This window comes from Polistes dominula, unplaced genomic scaffold, assembly GCF_049000335.1.
Source record: "Polistes dominula isolate Pdom_NZ unplaced genomic scaffold, Pdom_raw_medaka contig_11, whole genome shotgun sequence".
In the NCBI taxonomy this organism is placed as follows: Eukaryota; Metazoa; Arthropoda; class Insecta; order Hymenoptera; family Vespidae; genus Polistes; species Polistes dominula.
The window spans coordinates 2,129,857-2,144,761 of NW_028301154.1; the positions used below are offsets into that span (position 1 = coordinate 2,129,857).

The following is a 14,905-nucleotide window of genomic DNA, read 5'->3' on the forward strand; positions in this document are numbered from 1 at the left end:
AGAAATTAATTATTCCAATCTCTCTCTCTCTCTCTCTCTCTCTTTTTGATTGTCATATTAGAATTCAATTCAATGTCAAAATTATCATAAAATATTTAATAAAAAAAAAAAACATTTCTCTAAATAATTATTTACTCTCAAAATATTTTATAATTCATAGTTTCATTAGGATAATCTCATATATAGGGTTTAATTATATAAAAATAAATACAATCATCATGTATATATATTATCATGACACGAACGACGTTTATTTTGGTGATTTATATGTGTAATGTATATATATATATATATACAAATTATTATTAATCATATCGATATCAGTTTATATCGATTATAATTATATTACTACACACGATCAAGAAAGATTATGATAATTAATACGATTATTAATCTTAACCATGACTTCTCAAAATTTTTATAATTCACCACCTTAACGTTGTGCATGGGGTTAATTCACTTAATTCAATTTAACAATTACAGAAATTACTATATATATATATATAAAAATTACTATATTTTTTAATTATATTTAAAATCATCAATTTCAATGACCCTATTACACACATTTTATACAAAATCTGTCTGGTTAATTTATTATTAATAAAAAAAATAAAAAAATAAACAGTATTAGGATCTTGAAAATGATTTAAATGGTGAGTAAAAATGATCAACGTTTTTGGGGTTTGACAAATTTTCAGAAGCCTTGTGTTTTTTTTTTTTTATCTAAACGATAAACTACATTGTTTTTTTTTTCTTTCTTCTTTTATTATTATTATTATTATTATTATTATTATTTTGTTTTTTTTTTCTTATTGTAAAAGATAGTTGGAAGTTTGAATGGATTCATTTATTATCAAAAAGTTCGAATAAACCTAAGAAATATTTATTTGTTACGTTTATAAACTTATTATTTAACTACCACACACAATATCTGATCACATGATATGATGTGTCGTAGATCAAATCAACAGTTAATTTTTTTTGTTTTTTTTGTTTTTTGTTTTCTGGTGAACAGTTTTCGGTTTTTCTCTTTTTTTTTTTTTCTTTTTATATATATATATTATTATGATAAATAAAAAATACTTGTGCAAAAATTAGATGCAACTTTTTTTTTTTCATCACAGTATGTAAAAAATTGTAAATTTTCCAAAAAAGAAAAAAAAAAGAAAAGGTTGATTATAAAAAAGAAATTATCGTTTACAATTTTTTTCTTCTTCTTCTTCTTTTTCTTTTGGTTAGTTGAATTACACATTGAAATGCTCGCAACAAAGTTTCTTTTCTTTTCTGTTTTTTTTTATGTTTTTTTTTTTTTTTTTTTTTTTATACTTGCAAAAAAGAGGAAAAACAAGAAAAGAAAACTTTGTTGTTGTTTTTCTATTTTTTTTTTGTTCTCTAACTAAATAATAATAATAATAATTATTATAATATTTACAAAGATTCGTGGAAATGGTTTCGAGCCCGATTTGAACAAACAAAAAATGTCCCATTATTTTTTTTATTTTTTTTTTTTTTTTCGTACCTTACGATTTAATCGATATTTTTTGTTTTTGTATCTGTGTGTGTGTATGCACTTTCTTTCTTTTTTTTTTAAACAATTTCACAAGTATGACGATTGTAAAAAGTTGTTTTTTTTTTTTTTGAAGATGAAGGAAAGTAAAACGCGAACGACAATTTCGAAGGAACGAAATTTGAATTTGAATTTGAATTTTGCCGCCAATTCAAATCTAACGTCAAAAAAAAAATCAAATATAATAGTTTATTAATTAAAAGATAAATTACTCGTATAAAAAATGATCGAGCTCGAAAATATACATTGATAATATCAAATCATTTCTTGTTTTTTTTTTTTTTTTTTTTTTTTTTTAACGTGTGTGTATATATGTGTGTGTGTATGTATATTTGTATATATATATTTTTTTTTATTTTTATTTTTAATATTAAATATACTCGTGTAAAGTGTACGCATGTAATATGAATGTTCCTACTACGTTTTTAAATATGAGATCGAATCAAATGAATTTTGTTTCTTTTTTTATTTAATAATAATAATAATTATAGAAATTATTGATAACTAAAAAAAAATATATATATATATATATATATATATATATGTAAATATATATATATATACATGAATTTGAATTTACAATAAATGGAGATGAAAAGACGACAAGAAAATGTACAATAAATTGATCATTAAATTCGATCACATATTACAATATGAACGACCTTGTTTATTATAATTTACTCGATGTATTTACGTTCGTATGTATGTATTTATGTTTATATATGTTTATATATATATATATCTATATATAATGTAGTATTTCTAATAATTATGGGATATCTTTCGATGCATAAAGCAATCGACAGCATCATTTTTCATCTACGTAATATCACAGACAAATCTTAAATTAATTTTTTCTTTTGTTTGTTTTTTTTTTATTTTTATTTTTTTTTTATTTGTTTTATTTGTTTTACCGCAAAACTTTCTCTCGATGGGTATATTTAACCCTTTGAATGCTATGAACGCATATAAGCGTTTGGTAAAAATTATTAATTTTATTGTTCGAAGCATATATATATATATATGTGTGTGTGTGTTTGTTAATATTTATGTAAATTAATTTAATAATTATAATAATTATTTAAATTATATTGAATAACAAAAAGGGCTTTCAATTATTAATTATAATTTATTATTAAAATCCGATTAACACATTCGCCGCGACTGCTGACGTAAATTCACGTCCTTTCAATTTTAAACATTTAATATATAAATAAATGATTTTTTTTATAATATTTAAATCTTTATATTTTCTTCTTCTTCTTCTTCTTCTTCTTCTTCTTCGTATATTTTCATTATATTTATTTATTACATTTTATTATTATATTATTATTATTATTAATATTATTATAAATTTTATATTTATAAAATAATTATTTTATTTATATTGTATTATTTAAATATAAATTTAAATAATTGATCATTTTTGTCAGTACACACACAGTAATTAAAAAAGGAAAATAATATGCCGATCGCGCGAATGTGTTAATAATAAATTATTATTCTATTGTTATAAAACATTTGAAATAAAAGTATTCATCAATCAAAGGGTTAAATTAATGCGACTGAGATAAATAAACTATAATATCTATCTATCTATCTATCTATTTATCTATCGTTTATATCGGTTTGTTTTTGTTTGTTTTTTTTTTTTTTAACTTTCTTCTAGTTTCTTTTCTTTTCCACTTTTATTCATCATCATCATCATCTTCTTCTTCTTCTTCTTGTTACTTTTTTCTGTTCTATACAATTTTTCTTACACATTTTTTCCTTTGAATAAAATTTCAAGGTCGAGTATCATTCTCTCTCTCTCTCTCTCTCTCTCTCTCTCTCTCTTTATTTTTTTTTCTTCTTCTTTTCTTTTTGATTATCACCGTTCGAAAGATCGTTTTAATATTAATCAAATAATTCAATACACGTTATTTGAAACGAGACTAGACTTAATTACATTTTATAAGACAAACTTTCATTCAAATGTGTTTATTCGGATACTTTAAATGGTTTCAATGGTGTCCCATTCTAACTGCACATTTTACGATAACGTGTTGTGAATTAATAAAACAAAATAATATGAAAAAAAAAACAAAAAACTTAGTTGATATACGTTAAAACAACTTGAGTGACATGTCAGTCATCGATGGCTGACACCAGTTTCAGCGAAAACCGCGTCAGTCATCGGTGACTGACACTAGTTTCAGCGAAAACAGCGTCAGTCATCGGTGACTGACACTAGTTTCATCGAAAACCGCGTCAGTCATCAGTGACTGACATCAAATTTCAGCGAAAACCGCGTCAGTCATCGGTGACTGACATCAAATTTCAGCGAAAACCGCGTCAGTCGTCAGTGACTGACATCAAATTTTCCGTTCAAGCCACGTCAGTCGTCAGTGACTGACATCAAATTTTCCGTTCAAGCCACGTCAGTCATCAGTGACTGACATCAAATTTTCCGTTCAAGCCACGTCAGTCATCAGTGACTGACATCAAATTTTCCGTTCAAGCCACGTCAGTCATCGGTGACTGACATCAAATTTTCAGTTCAAGCCACGTCAGTCATCGGTGACTGACACCAGTTTCAGCGAAAAACGCGTCAGTCATCGGTGACTGACATCAAATTTCCAGTTCAAGCCACGTCAGTCATCGGTGACTGACATTAAATTTCCAGTTCAAGCCACGTCAGTCATAGGTGACTGACATCAAATTTCCAGTTCAAGCCACGTCAGTCATCGGTGACTGACGTAAAACTTTCAGTTCAAGCCACGTCAGGCACGTATGCCTGACGCTCAACTTGTGCACAGCTTGTTTTGCCGCACGTGGCCTGACGAAGATCTCCGTCAGAATTTGCATGGCGCTCAACATGTTTTAAAGGAGAATTACTTAAAGAAAATTTGAATCATGTTTAAATCAAATTCAAATTTGAAACTATAAATGATTAACGTAAAAGTATCAAACACACATCGTCGAATACAACAAACATATTTAACTTTGATAATAAAATCAAAAAAAAAAAAAAAAAAAGGAAAAGAAAATTACGACGAACGACGATTTATCGAAAAAGAAAAGAAAAAAAGATAAAAGAGAGAATTTTCTCACAATTATTTGCCTTGAAATTTTCTTTCATATTTTATCTATATATATATATATATATATATATATATGTTTATCAATTTGTCTTTCTCTTTATTTTTTTTTTTTTTTTATTTAAATCTTATCGTAAAGAAGAATGGGTCTCCTTTCAAGAAACATAAATGTAAAACGCAAAGTTCTTCTTCATCATCTTCAACATCATCGTTGCCAGGTGGAAGAACTTAACGGTTGTTCGTTTGATTTTTGTAGTATTCTATTTTAGAAAACATGAGACAAATCAAGATATCAAAATTACATAGAGAAAGATATATATATATATATATAGATAAGAACAGATAGAAAACGATATATGTGTAAGAATTATTGAATCATTTTTACAAATAGAAAAAAAAAAAAAAGAAAGAAAACAAAATCGAACGAAAAAGAACAAAATTCTTGCCATCTTCGAAACAACACCCATATTATTTCTTCAATCCTTTCTTTCCATCTTCCATTTCATTTCATTTGTTTTTTTATTTTTTATTTCTTCTTCTTCATCTTCTTCTTCTTCTTCTTGTTCGAATGAAAGGTAAGCCGCGATTGGCTGCAGCAGGTTGGGATCGATGATGATGCTGCTGCTGCTGCTGCTGCTGCTGCTGCTGTTACTGGTGTTGGTTGGTGGTGATGGGTGATGGGTGGTGGTGGTGGTGTTGTTGCTGGTCGGTTTTGTAGAAAAGAGAGTGCCAACATGGCCTCGAAGTTTCCTCCCGAACAGACAGAGAGATAGATAAAATGAGAACCTTTCAAATTATGCGCACGCCTTTTCTTATTTCTCATTCTTCTTAGTTAACAACAACAACAAAACAATAAAAAAGGATTAAATGATCGAACCAACTTAATACAAGGGTTTTATCCTTCGATCTGTCCTTTTTTTTTTTTATTAATTTTTGTTTCTCTCTCTCTTTCTTTAAGTTCACTCCTTTCTCTTTCCTTTTTTTTCCTATTTCCTGGACGTCCTTGAAAATTACTCAAGGAAGACTACCATCGTCTCCTCTTCTCCCCTTTCGTTAATATTTTCTGTACAATCCCGGAAGAAGAGTTTTAATGAACTTCGGGAGTGGCACACACCACCACCTATCCTTCTCTCTCTCTCTCTCTCTCTCTCTCTCTTTCTCGTCCTCGTTTTAATCGGTAGAACGAGGAGACACAAGAAGCACAGACACACACGAAGATCTACTGGTTGGTTGGTTGGTTGGTTGGTTGGTTGGATGAGGCGAGATGGATGGGTTGGATGGCTTTCAGCCATGCACATTTCATGCATCCTTGAAGAGCACCATTAGGTTGCCAACAGCACCTTTGGATTTGATTATTCTTCTATTACCAGCCAACAGTCAATGGACACAATTACTGTGTTGTCTGTTAATCGAGAATAATTAATATAATAATTTAGTCATATAAATGAATTATTCTCATGTCAAATTAGATTTCTTCTTCCTCGACTATGGGCAAGCTACTTTGGTGTACCAAAGGACTCGTTCTAGCTGTAAACGCCATTATCCAATAATCCAATTCCTTTTTGTTCTCCATTAAAAAGGTCAATGCAACTGGCGAGTCAAAGCCCTTTTGACGTACGAGAAAACCCTCGTCAGCTAATCTTTCAATAGTCATATTTCTCAAATTGAGTACACCCAATGGTCGGCAAACCTTTTTTTGAGGATATATTACAGCAAAGTGTTCTACGCTTGTACGATAGACCTTCACTTGCACGCCCTGTCGTTGACCGTTCGGACCAACCAACGTCATATAACCGCTCATGTTCTCAGTATTCCAACAGGAGTCAACGTTAGAATCCTTTAGGCTGGATTTATTGAATTGTAAAAAGTTGGTATGCATTGCTGCTACGTCTGCCGGCATCTTGATGATTCCTCCTATTGTTTTGTCTTTCTTTATCACAAATTTCTTCCTTTCCTTTTCTTCTAGAAAATTCTCCTCTTCTTCTTCTATCGCCTCCAGCGAAAAATGATCCGCCAGTACCATACGTGTATATTTTTTATTATAATAATAATATTAATAGATTAAATAAATAATTAAATAATTGTTTGTTATTGTTCGGAAAACAAATGATTTTGACAGCGCTTAAATAGAATTCTTTTTTTTTGTCCTTTATAGACGAGTGAGAGAAAAAAACAAGCAGAAAATATAATTAAAAGAAGATCCAAGCAAGCAAACAAGTAAGCACTCTTTCGTCTGATTGCGCGCTACCAACTACCCGCGAAAACTTTCAGCGCTAATATTTATATGGTGCATCTAACTAACTTGCGCATGCGTTGATATCACCAATCGAGAGGAGTGGGGGATGAGATGGAACCATTAAACGTGTCGCGTCGTTCTGACGATGTTTTAAACGAAAGAGGATTCGCGCGTAAAGTGCATCCACACACACACACACACACACACCGTTTCTCATTTTAAACGTGCGAAAATAACAAGCCACGTTATTTTTCTTCTTATTTTCACATTTCATTTTATTTGTTTTTGTTTTCTTTTTTTTTTTTTTTTTTTTTAATTATTTTCTAACGCTTCTCGTCAATTTTGTTTACTTCTCTCCAATGTCGTCGTCATTATATCTGATTTGAATTCGAACGAATTGTTTTTTAAATTAAAAACAAGCGCATTGTTTTGTTCTTTAATAAATATTCTCTCTTTGAAATAAACTTGAATAAGCTTTTTTTTTTGTATTTGTTTATTTTCCATTGAATATAATATTATTTGGAAAAATAACAGGAAGTTGATTAACATTTTGTTTCGTTACGATGATTTAGGTATGGGTCGTTCGTTGCACGGGTCAATAAAAATTAAAAAATTAAACAACATATTTTTCGATAATGAAAAATAAAAAATAAAATACGATAATACAAAGAAAGAAGAATTAATTATAATGAAAAGATCTAATCTAATAATTGTATTATTATTAATAATAATAATAATAATAATGCGAGAGTTTGTCAGAGAAAAATTATCTAATTGTAAGAAGAAGAGAAGAATTATTTTTTTGTTTGACATGGGTTGTTTCATGGTTCTATAAAAATAAAAAATAAATAAACGAAAATACAACGAAAGAAGAATTAATTATAATCTAAAAGATCTAATCTAATAAATGTATTATTAATAATAATAATAATAATAATAATAATAATAATAGTACGCGAGAGTTTGTCGAAGGAAAATTTTCTAATTGTAAGAAGAGAAGAGGAAAACCCAGCTGACGGTCAATAAATACCGATGAATATCTGGCAAAGATGAAAAGGACAGGGTGCGTGCGTGTTTCAAGTGATTCACCCCCTAAAATTCTCGTTCTTAGCGTTCCGTTCGCTAAATTCGAAGAGTACGGGGTAAAAAGGGAATTAGTAGACGAAACTCGGCCGGTAGCCAAATGCGTGATTCTAGGAAAGCTTCTAGCAGTGACAAACGATGGAAAAGGCACGAGAGCTATGTCACCTTAATTTAATACAATTTCTAAACGAGAGTACAATGAACTCTAAATAAAAATAATCATCTTTTTCCTTTTATCTTTTCTTTTCTTTTTTCCTTTTTTTTCAATTGCAATTTCAATTTCATTTGATTAATTAATAATTAGATATTGATTCATTGATTTTATATATATATATATATATATATGTATATATATATATATATAAAATAATATGACAAATAATACTATAATTATTATTATATTATAATAATTGTTAAATATATTAATTATTAATATTTTATTATATATATATAATATTATATATATATATATAATAAAATATTAATAATTATTTGTCATATTTATTTATTATAAATTAATATATATTATTCGTTTATTGAATAATTTAATTGTTATTTATTGTAAATATATTCTTTCTCTAATCTCGCATTTAATCGATAAAAATAGTCATGCGGGTTGTTTGTTCATTCAATATTTCATTGTTTATCACTTTTAAGAGAGCGATAATCAATGATTACGATTTAAATTTACGTAGAATGTTAGATTAGTTTTAACACGATAAATAGATGACAACATATTTCTTCTTTACATTAGAAAAACAACGTTCGTACGTCTTTTAAACGCAATAAACAAATGCATAATCAAAGTTACGAGTAAATAGAGAATCGTTCTCTTATATTTTTTCTTTCTTTTTCTTTTTCTTTTCGATTAAATCGTGATATACATAATTTGTGCATTAGAAATGAATCGACATTGTTCTATTGTTTTTTTTGTTTAAACACACTTATTACGTTTTATACACAATGTTATTTCAAAATTTCTCATTAATTACGTTTTGAGATCGACAAAAGCACATTATTTATTTATTTATTTATTCATTCATTATTTCGAAGGAATAAATTATCATTATTTTCTTTCTTTCATTTTTTATTATCCTTTCCTTTCTTTTGTTTTTTTTTTTTTTTTTTTTTTTTTACATAGAAGAATCGTGTACGATATACTCTACGAGATTTATATTAAATTTTATTCTTTTCAATTTTATGTTTTCTAATAGTAAGATTCTTGTTGTTTTTCAATTAGATGAATTGTATTTAAAAAAAAAAAAAAAATTAAAAGTCCTCTTTTTTCTTTTTTTTTTTTTTTAAATTAAACATAAATTTCTTTGATTTTGTTCTTTTTTTTTTTTTCTTTCTTTAGCTTTGACAGATAGATAGATAGATAGAGAGACAGAGAGAAAGAGATATAGATATAGATATATTATTCTAATTAATAAAGTTATACAATTAATATCATTTTTAAAATCATTTTTATCATCTACTTTATAATCTAGAAGCACTTGGATAAAATTGTACATTAACTGCACGATTTTATTTAAACGAAAATAAAATAAAAATTACAGTTAAAATAAGGTAAAATGAAAAAAAAATAAACGAAATGAAACGAAATGAAATGAAACGAAAAGAAATGCGAAATACAATTATTAAAAAGAAAAAAGAAAAAACAGTCTTACAATAGTACCATAATCCTTTGTACACATTATCATTTCTAAATTCAATAAGAGTCACATATGATAATACAGAAGATTACTTATATGTACTAAAACTATATATATATATATATATATATATATAGTTTTGTTTTTATTTGTTGATTTAACAACACAACACGAAATTTGTCTCCACGATAATACATTGGTATCTTGTTTTTGTTTTTTTTTGTTCTTTTTCTTTTTTCTTTTTTTTTTATCAATAACATTATAATTAATAATAATAATAATAATAATAATAGGTAAAATGTTTTACTTTAATCCTGTTTGTTTGTTTGTTTGTTTTTTTTGTTTTTTTTTTGTTTTTTTTTTTTAATAAGGAACGTCGAATATATTCATTATTATTTAAATCTAAGAGCTATATAAAAAAATGAGAAATAGAGAAGAAGAAAAAAATAATCATAATAATAATAATAATAATAATATAATACTTCAAGTATATGTCTCATGATAAAAACAAAAAAAAAATCTGAGATAGGCAAATACATTGTTCGTTAACAATAGACGTTGAGATATTGAAAAAAGAGATAAAGTCAGTTTTACTACTTTGTATCATCAATATTCTTAGATTTACTTCTTTTCTTGCGTTCTTTTGGTTGATCAAATTTGTCGTTAGTTCCTAAACCTAGAATAAACAAAACAAAAAAACAAAAAGAAACATTATATTTTTATATTAATAAAATCAACTTATCAATTAATATGAGTTATTATTATCAATATAGTTTGTCTAATAAATAATCAAACAAAACTATTACACACAGGAGTATTCGTATCAGCTTTCAAATGATCAATTTAAAATAATTTCTTTTATTTCCTACTAGTAATGCAAAAGTAATCCAAATTTCTTTACACAGAAAAATTTAATAAACCTAAAATATGTCTTTATGAATAAGGAATTTCAATTTAAAAATATATATATATATATATATATATTGTATTAGGAGAAACACATTGAACAAATTATATAATAAAATAATAAATAAAATAATATATAAAAAAAATAATAATAATAATAATAATAAAAATAAATAATAATTGCAATAATAATAAATAAAATAATATATAAAAAATAATAATTATAATAATAATAAATAATAATTACAATAATAATAATAAATAAAATAATATATATATATATTTATATATATAAAAATAATAAATAATTATATAAATAAATAAATAAATAAAAATCTATTGAAATTAATAATAATTCTCCTAATAATAAATAATATATTTAATTATGATAAATACATAATATTGAGATTATTTTAATTATTTTAAATATAATAACACAGAAAAGAGAGTAAGAATACTCCTCCTGTGACTTACCTTACATTTCATTCGAACTAATTTAACTTACGTTTTAATTTTGCTACTCGAGAACGCGTTACACGTGGTGTATCACCAGATATATTGGATCTAAGTGAATCTTCAATCGAAACACCCAAAGATACTGCTGATCTTTTTTTCAAGCGTACAACAACTTCTTCCATCGCTGGAGTCATCCACTTTGTTCTTATATCACTGCTACTTTAAAAAAAAAACGTGTGTATGTTAGTATATATACATATATATATATATATTAGTATGATTATCAAATTGATTTCTAATTAGACAAAAAATAAAACAATATTAATTATATACTTACTCTATCGATCGTGGTTTATGTTTAAACGATCCTGATTGTTTCTCTTTCATTTTACGTATAACATCTAACATCGCATAAGTAGGTAATGATGGAATTGGTGATGAAATTGGTGATGGCGGTGGTGATGGTGGCGGTGTCAAAGTAGTCGGTGGTGTTTGTATATTAATTTTGGCTAATCTGTCAGGATGAAATGCCAATACTTCCTCCCAACAGAATTTTTTTGGTTGACTTTTCGATTGTGTATTTCTAGTTATCCGAATCTGAAATTAATATTGTTGAAATATTCAATGCAATTAACATATATATTACATATTATTTATAATTATAATTAGAAATATGGCTATCAAGAAATGTACGTATTAGTAATTAAATAGTATAATAATAGTCTTATATTATTAATATATTTGAATTACCTCGCCATTTACTGGTCTACATGGTTTACGTTCTCTTAAGTAGGGTCGTTTAATCGACGTGGCACAAGTATTCTCATTAGATTCTTGAATGTTGTTGAAGAGACATGTAGGAACACATCTTTCTTGATTCGTACCAGATTGAAATAAACTTCTTAAATATGAATAATTTGGTTTGCTTTCAAAGCTTAATTCTGTGATGTACTTCATATATTCCATTAGGGCAGCTGTTTGTTAAAAGAAAATATATATATATGTATTATACATATGAAAATATGTTTGAATAATTATTATAGAAATAATAAAATGAATAAAAGAAAAAACCAATTATTTACGTGGATAATTTTTTCTATTTGCGAAACATTTCTCCATGAATAGAGGTAAATTCGATAATAAAGCTTCCTTTTCGGCATGAACTTCTTCTGGATTAATAGTTACAGATAAATCATTATTATCTTTCTCCCATGGTAGTTTACCACACGTCCATTGTATTAAATTATATCCTAATGTTTCAAGATCTCCTCTTCTCGAATGTGCTGAAAATAGATTAACACATTATTGGGTTAGCAAGAAAGTAATTTCGGTAGTAAGTAAATATATATAATTATAAATATATTATAAAATAATATAAGTATTTTATTATAATATATTTATTCATAATATAAATCTATATTTATATTTATTAAATTTAAATTTATATTTACATTATTTATAATAATTATATTATTATATTTATTAATATATATATAATATTAATATATAATAAAAATAATAATTATTATAATATATATTAATTAATATATATATATATATACATACTTCCATGATGTGCATCACGTGATGTAAATTCTAATGTTCCTTCGTGTGCTCTTCTTTCATCATGGACAAATGGTTTATGGATTCCTGCTGTTGTCCTAAAGCGATAAGCTAATCCATAATCAACCAAGTATGCTTGCGATTTTTCTCTTACTACAGAATCGTCATAAGGTGCTAATAAAATATTAGGTCCTTTAATATCTGCATGAGCATATCCATGACTGTGAATATATTCTAATGCGTCCAGCTGTATAAAGTTTAATTAAAATATAAAGACAGATATACAGAGATATTTACATTCATATAATACCAAAAAAAAAAAAAAAATAATAATAATAATAACATATTATCTCCTCACCATTTGTACAGCTAAATTATTAACAAGTTTATTTGGTAATTTTCTGTTGTTTGATATAAACAATTTACCAATATCTATCCCATATCTTGGTATTACTAAAAATCTATAACGTTGTCCGTTATAAATGTGAGAACCAGATCCTTCATAAGTTGGTACACCTATTCTTCTTTTTCTTTGTGTTTTACACCAACTTTCAACTATATAACAAATGATTCAAATAAAATGTTATTTAATAATGTGTATAATGTATATTTTTTCACATTTAAAATATTATTATAATAATAATAGCAATATCAAATTACTACTAACTCATATGTTTTCTTGATGCACGTATGTAAAAGTTCATTTCGACAAACAAAGGTCCATTGTTATGAGGTTCAATTTTAATAACGTATTGTGCATCGTCTCCAACTGGGGAAGTTATATCTTTGGAAGCTACAAACAAATATATACAATGTTTTTATTAATTAATACAAATTTCAAAGTTATTTTAATACATTGGACTATAATTTAACGCATACAGTTGTGTATCATATTTTCTTTATTTGTTTGATCTGTAAAATTTGTCACAAGTAGGACTAATGTTTTTCATATTTGGTTTGTAAAGTGAATCATTAGTCTTGTTCTTATAACATAAGAAATTAATTAACCCTTTGAATGTTGAATACTCATAGTCTCAAAGTAGTTTATAGAAATGAATCAATAAATTGTTTAACAAATTAAACAATTGTTATTGTCTTAAATGAAATTAACATAAGACTTTACAAAATTATTCATACACAAAATAATATTGCATTATTTGTATTTATATTAACAATCAACAAATGTATGTATGTATGTATTTGCATAACATTTTTAAATGGTTACAAATGTTTCATTATAAATTTCATACCTAGATATATATCACCAAATCCACCATATCCAATACTTGTACCAAGTCTCCATTTGTTCTGTGTAACATCTGTGAGAATTTCATCGGCCGGTAATTTAGCTGGCAATCTGCAGCCTGGAGCTGCAATTCTTTTAGGCAGATCATCTCGACCCGGTGCCATTTTTACTGTTTGTTTGCAGAGAGAGATTAACATTCAATTTATTTATTTGTTTGATTGTTTTTTCTTTTTTTTTTTTTTTTTTATTATATACAAAGCTATTTATCAAATATGTAATTGTATGTAGAGATGTTTACTGTAAGGATAAAAAAACTAACGTCATATTAACGAATTAATGAAATATGTGTATATATATATGTATATATATATGTATATATATATATACAAAATTTGTATATAAAATGTACAAATAAATAAAATAGTCCTTTTATAAATGAAAATATAAATAATATTATTCGTGAAACATGTAATTAAAATCATCGATGATCGTTAAATCTGTAAAAATGATTTTACAAAATATATATATATATATATAAAATATCTTTTATATTTATTAAATGTAACTAAATTCATAGTAAAAGATTTCAACTATGCGTACTTACATTGTTTACTTATTTATTAACGATATATTTTGTATTGGATAATGTAAACTAACATAACACTATCAATTATTTTTTATCTATTTAATAAAAAGATTGACTGAGATATAAGCGAGAATAATATTTCAATATAATAAGCAGTTGAGAAAATTCTTCAAACGATCGATATTATATTATTTTTCACGTTTTAATGATATAAATATAAACTAATGTATATAAATATCGAAATGGAAAGTTGATTTCTTCGAGTGAGTAAAAGAGATTCACTGAGATTGTTTGAAAATAAATGAGAAATAATATCACTTGCTCTTTATCTTGCCAATGATATTTCATTCATTTTCGTCAAGAAAAATGAAATTTTACACGAGATTCTCTCGTTACTATACTAATTATTATTTAAACCATTAAATATAAACTTTGTTGTCTTTTTACTATAACGGCTTAACGTTAATGTACGCCATTCAACTTTATAATGCACTGCACTGCCATTTCATGAACCAAAGTACAAA

General features: G+C 25.9%; 2 protein-coding genes across 5 annotated transcripts; both read right to left on the reverse strand.

The window, feature by feature from the left end:
* Positions 1-208: 208 nt before the first annotated feature.
* On the reverse strand, positions 209-7,163 carry LOC149030567 (uncharacterized). The gene has a single exon (XM_089178647.1). It carries the CDS (start codon positions 6,671-6,673, stop codon positions 6,116-6,118), a length of 558 nt encoding a protein of 185 aa, XP_089034773.1. The 5' UTR covers positions 6,674-7,163; the 3' UTR covers positions 209-6,115.
* A 1,613-nt stretch (positions 7,164-8,776) lies between these two features.
* Positions 8,777-14,896, reverse strand: LOC107073074 (serine/threonine-protein kinase VRK1). 4 transcript variants are annotated; one of them, XM_015333506.2, is made up of 10 exons: positions 14,400-14,896; positions 13,800-14,092; positions 13,217-13,342; positions 12,908-13,104; positions 12,553-12,796; positions 12,069-12,269; positions 11,737-11,960; positions 11,324-11,583; positions 11,036-11,202; positions 8,777-10,300 (listed from the first exon to the last, which is right to left on the reverse strand). In XM_015333506.2, the coding sequence occupies exons 2-10, from the start codon at positions 13,990-13,992 to the stop codon at positions 10,218-10,220; spliced, it is 1,695 nt and encodes a 564-aa protein (XP_015188992.2). In that variant the 5' UTR covers positions 13,993-14,092; positions 14,400-14,896; the 3' UTR covers positions 8,777-10,217. The 4 variants fall into 4 exon arrangements, with proteins under 4 accessions (XP_015188992.2, XP_015188991.2, XP_089034776.1 ...); XM_015333505.2 differs by having other exon boundaries at positions 11,036-11,205; positions 14,400-14,895; XM_089178650.1 differs by having other exon boundaries at positions 11,036-11,205; positions 13,800-13,964; positions 14,704-14,894.
* Positions 14,897-14,905: the final 9 nt, after the last annotated feature.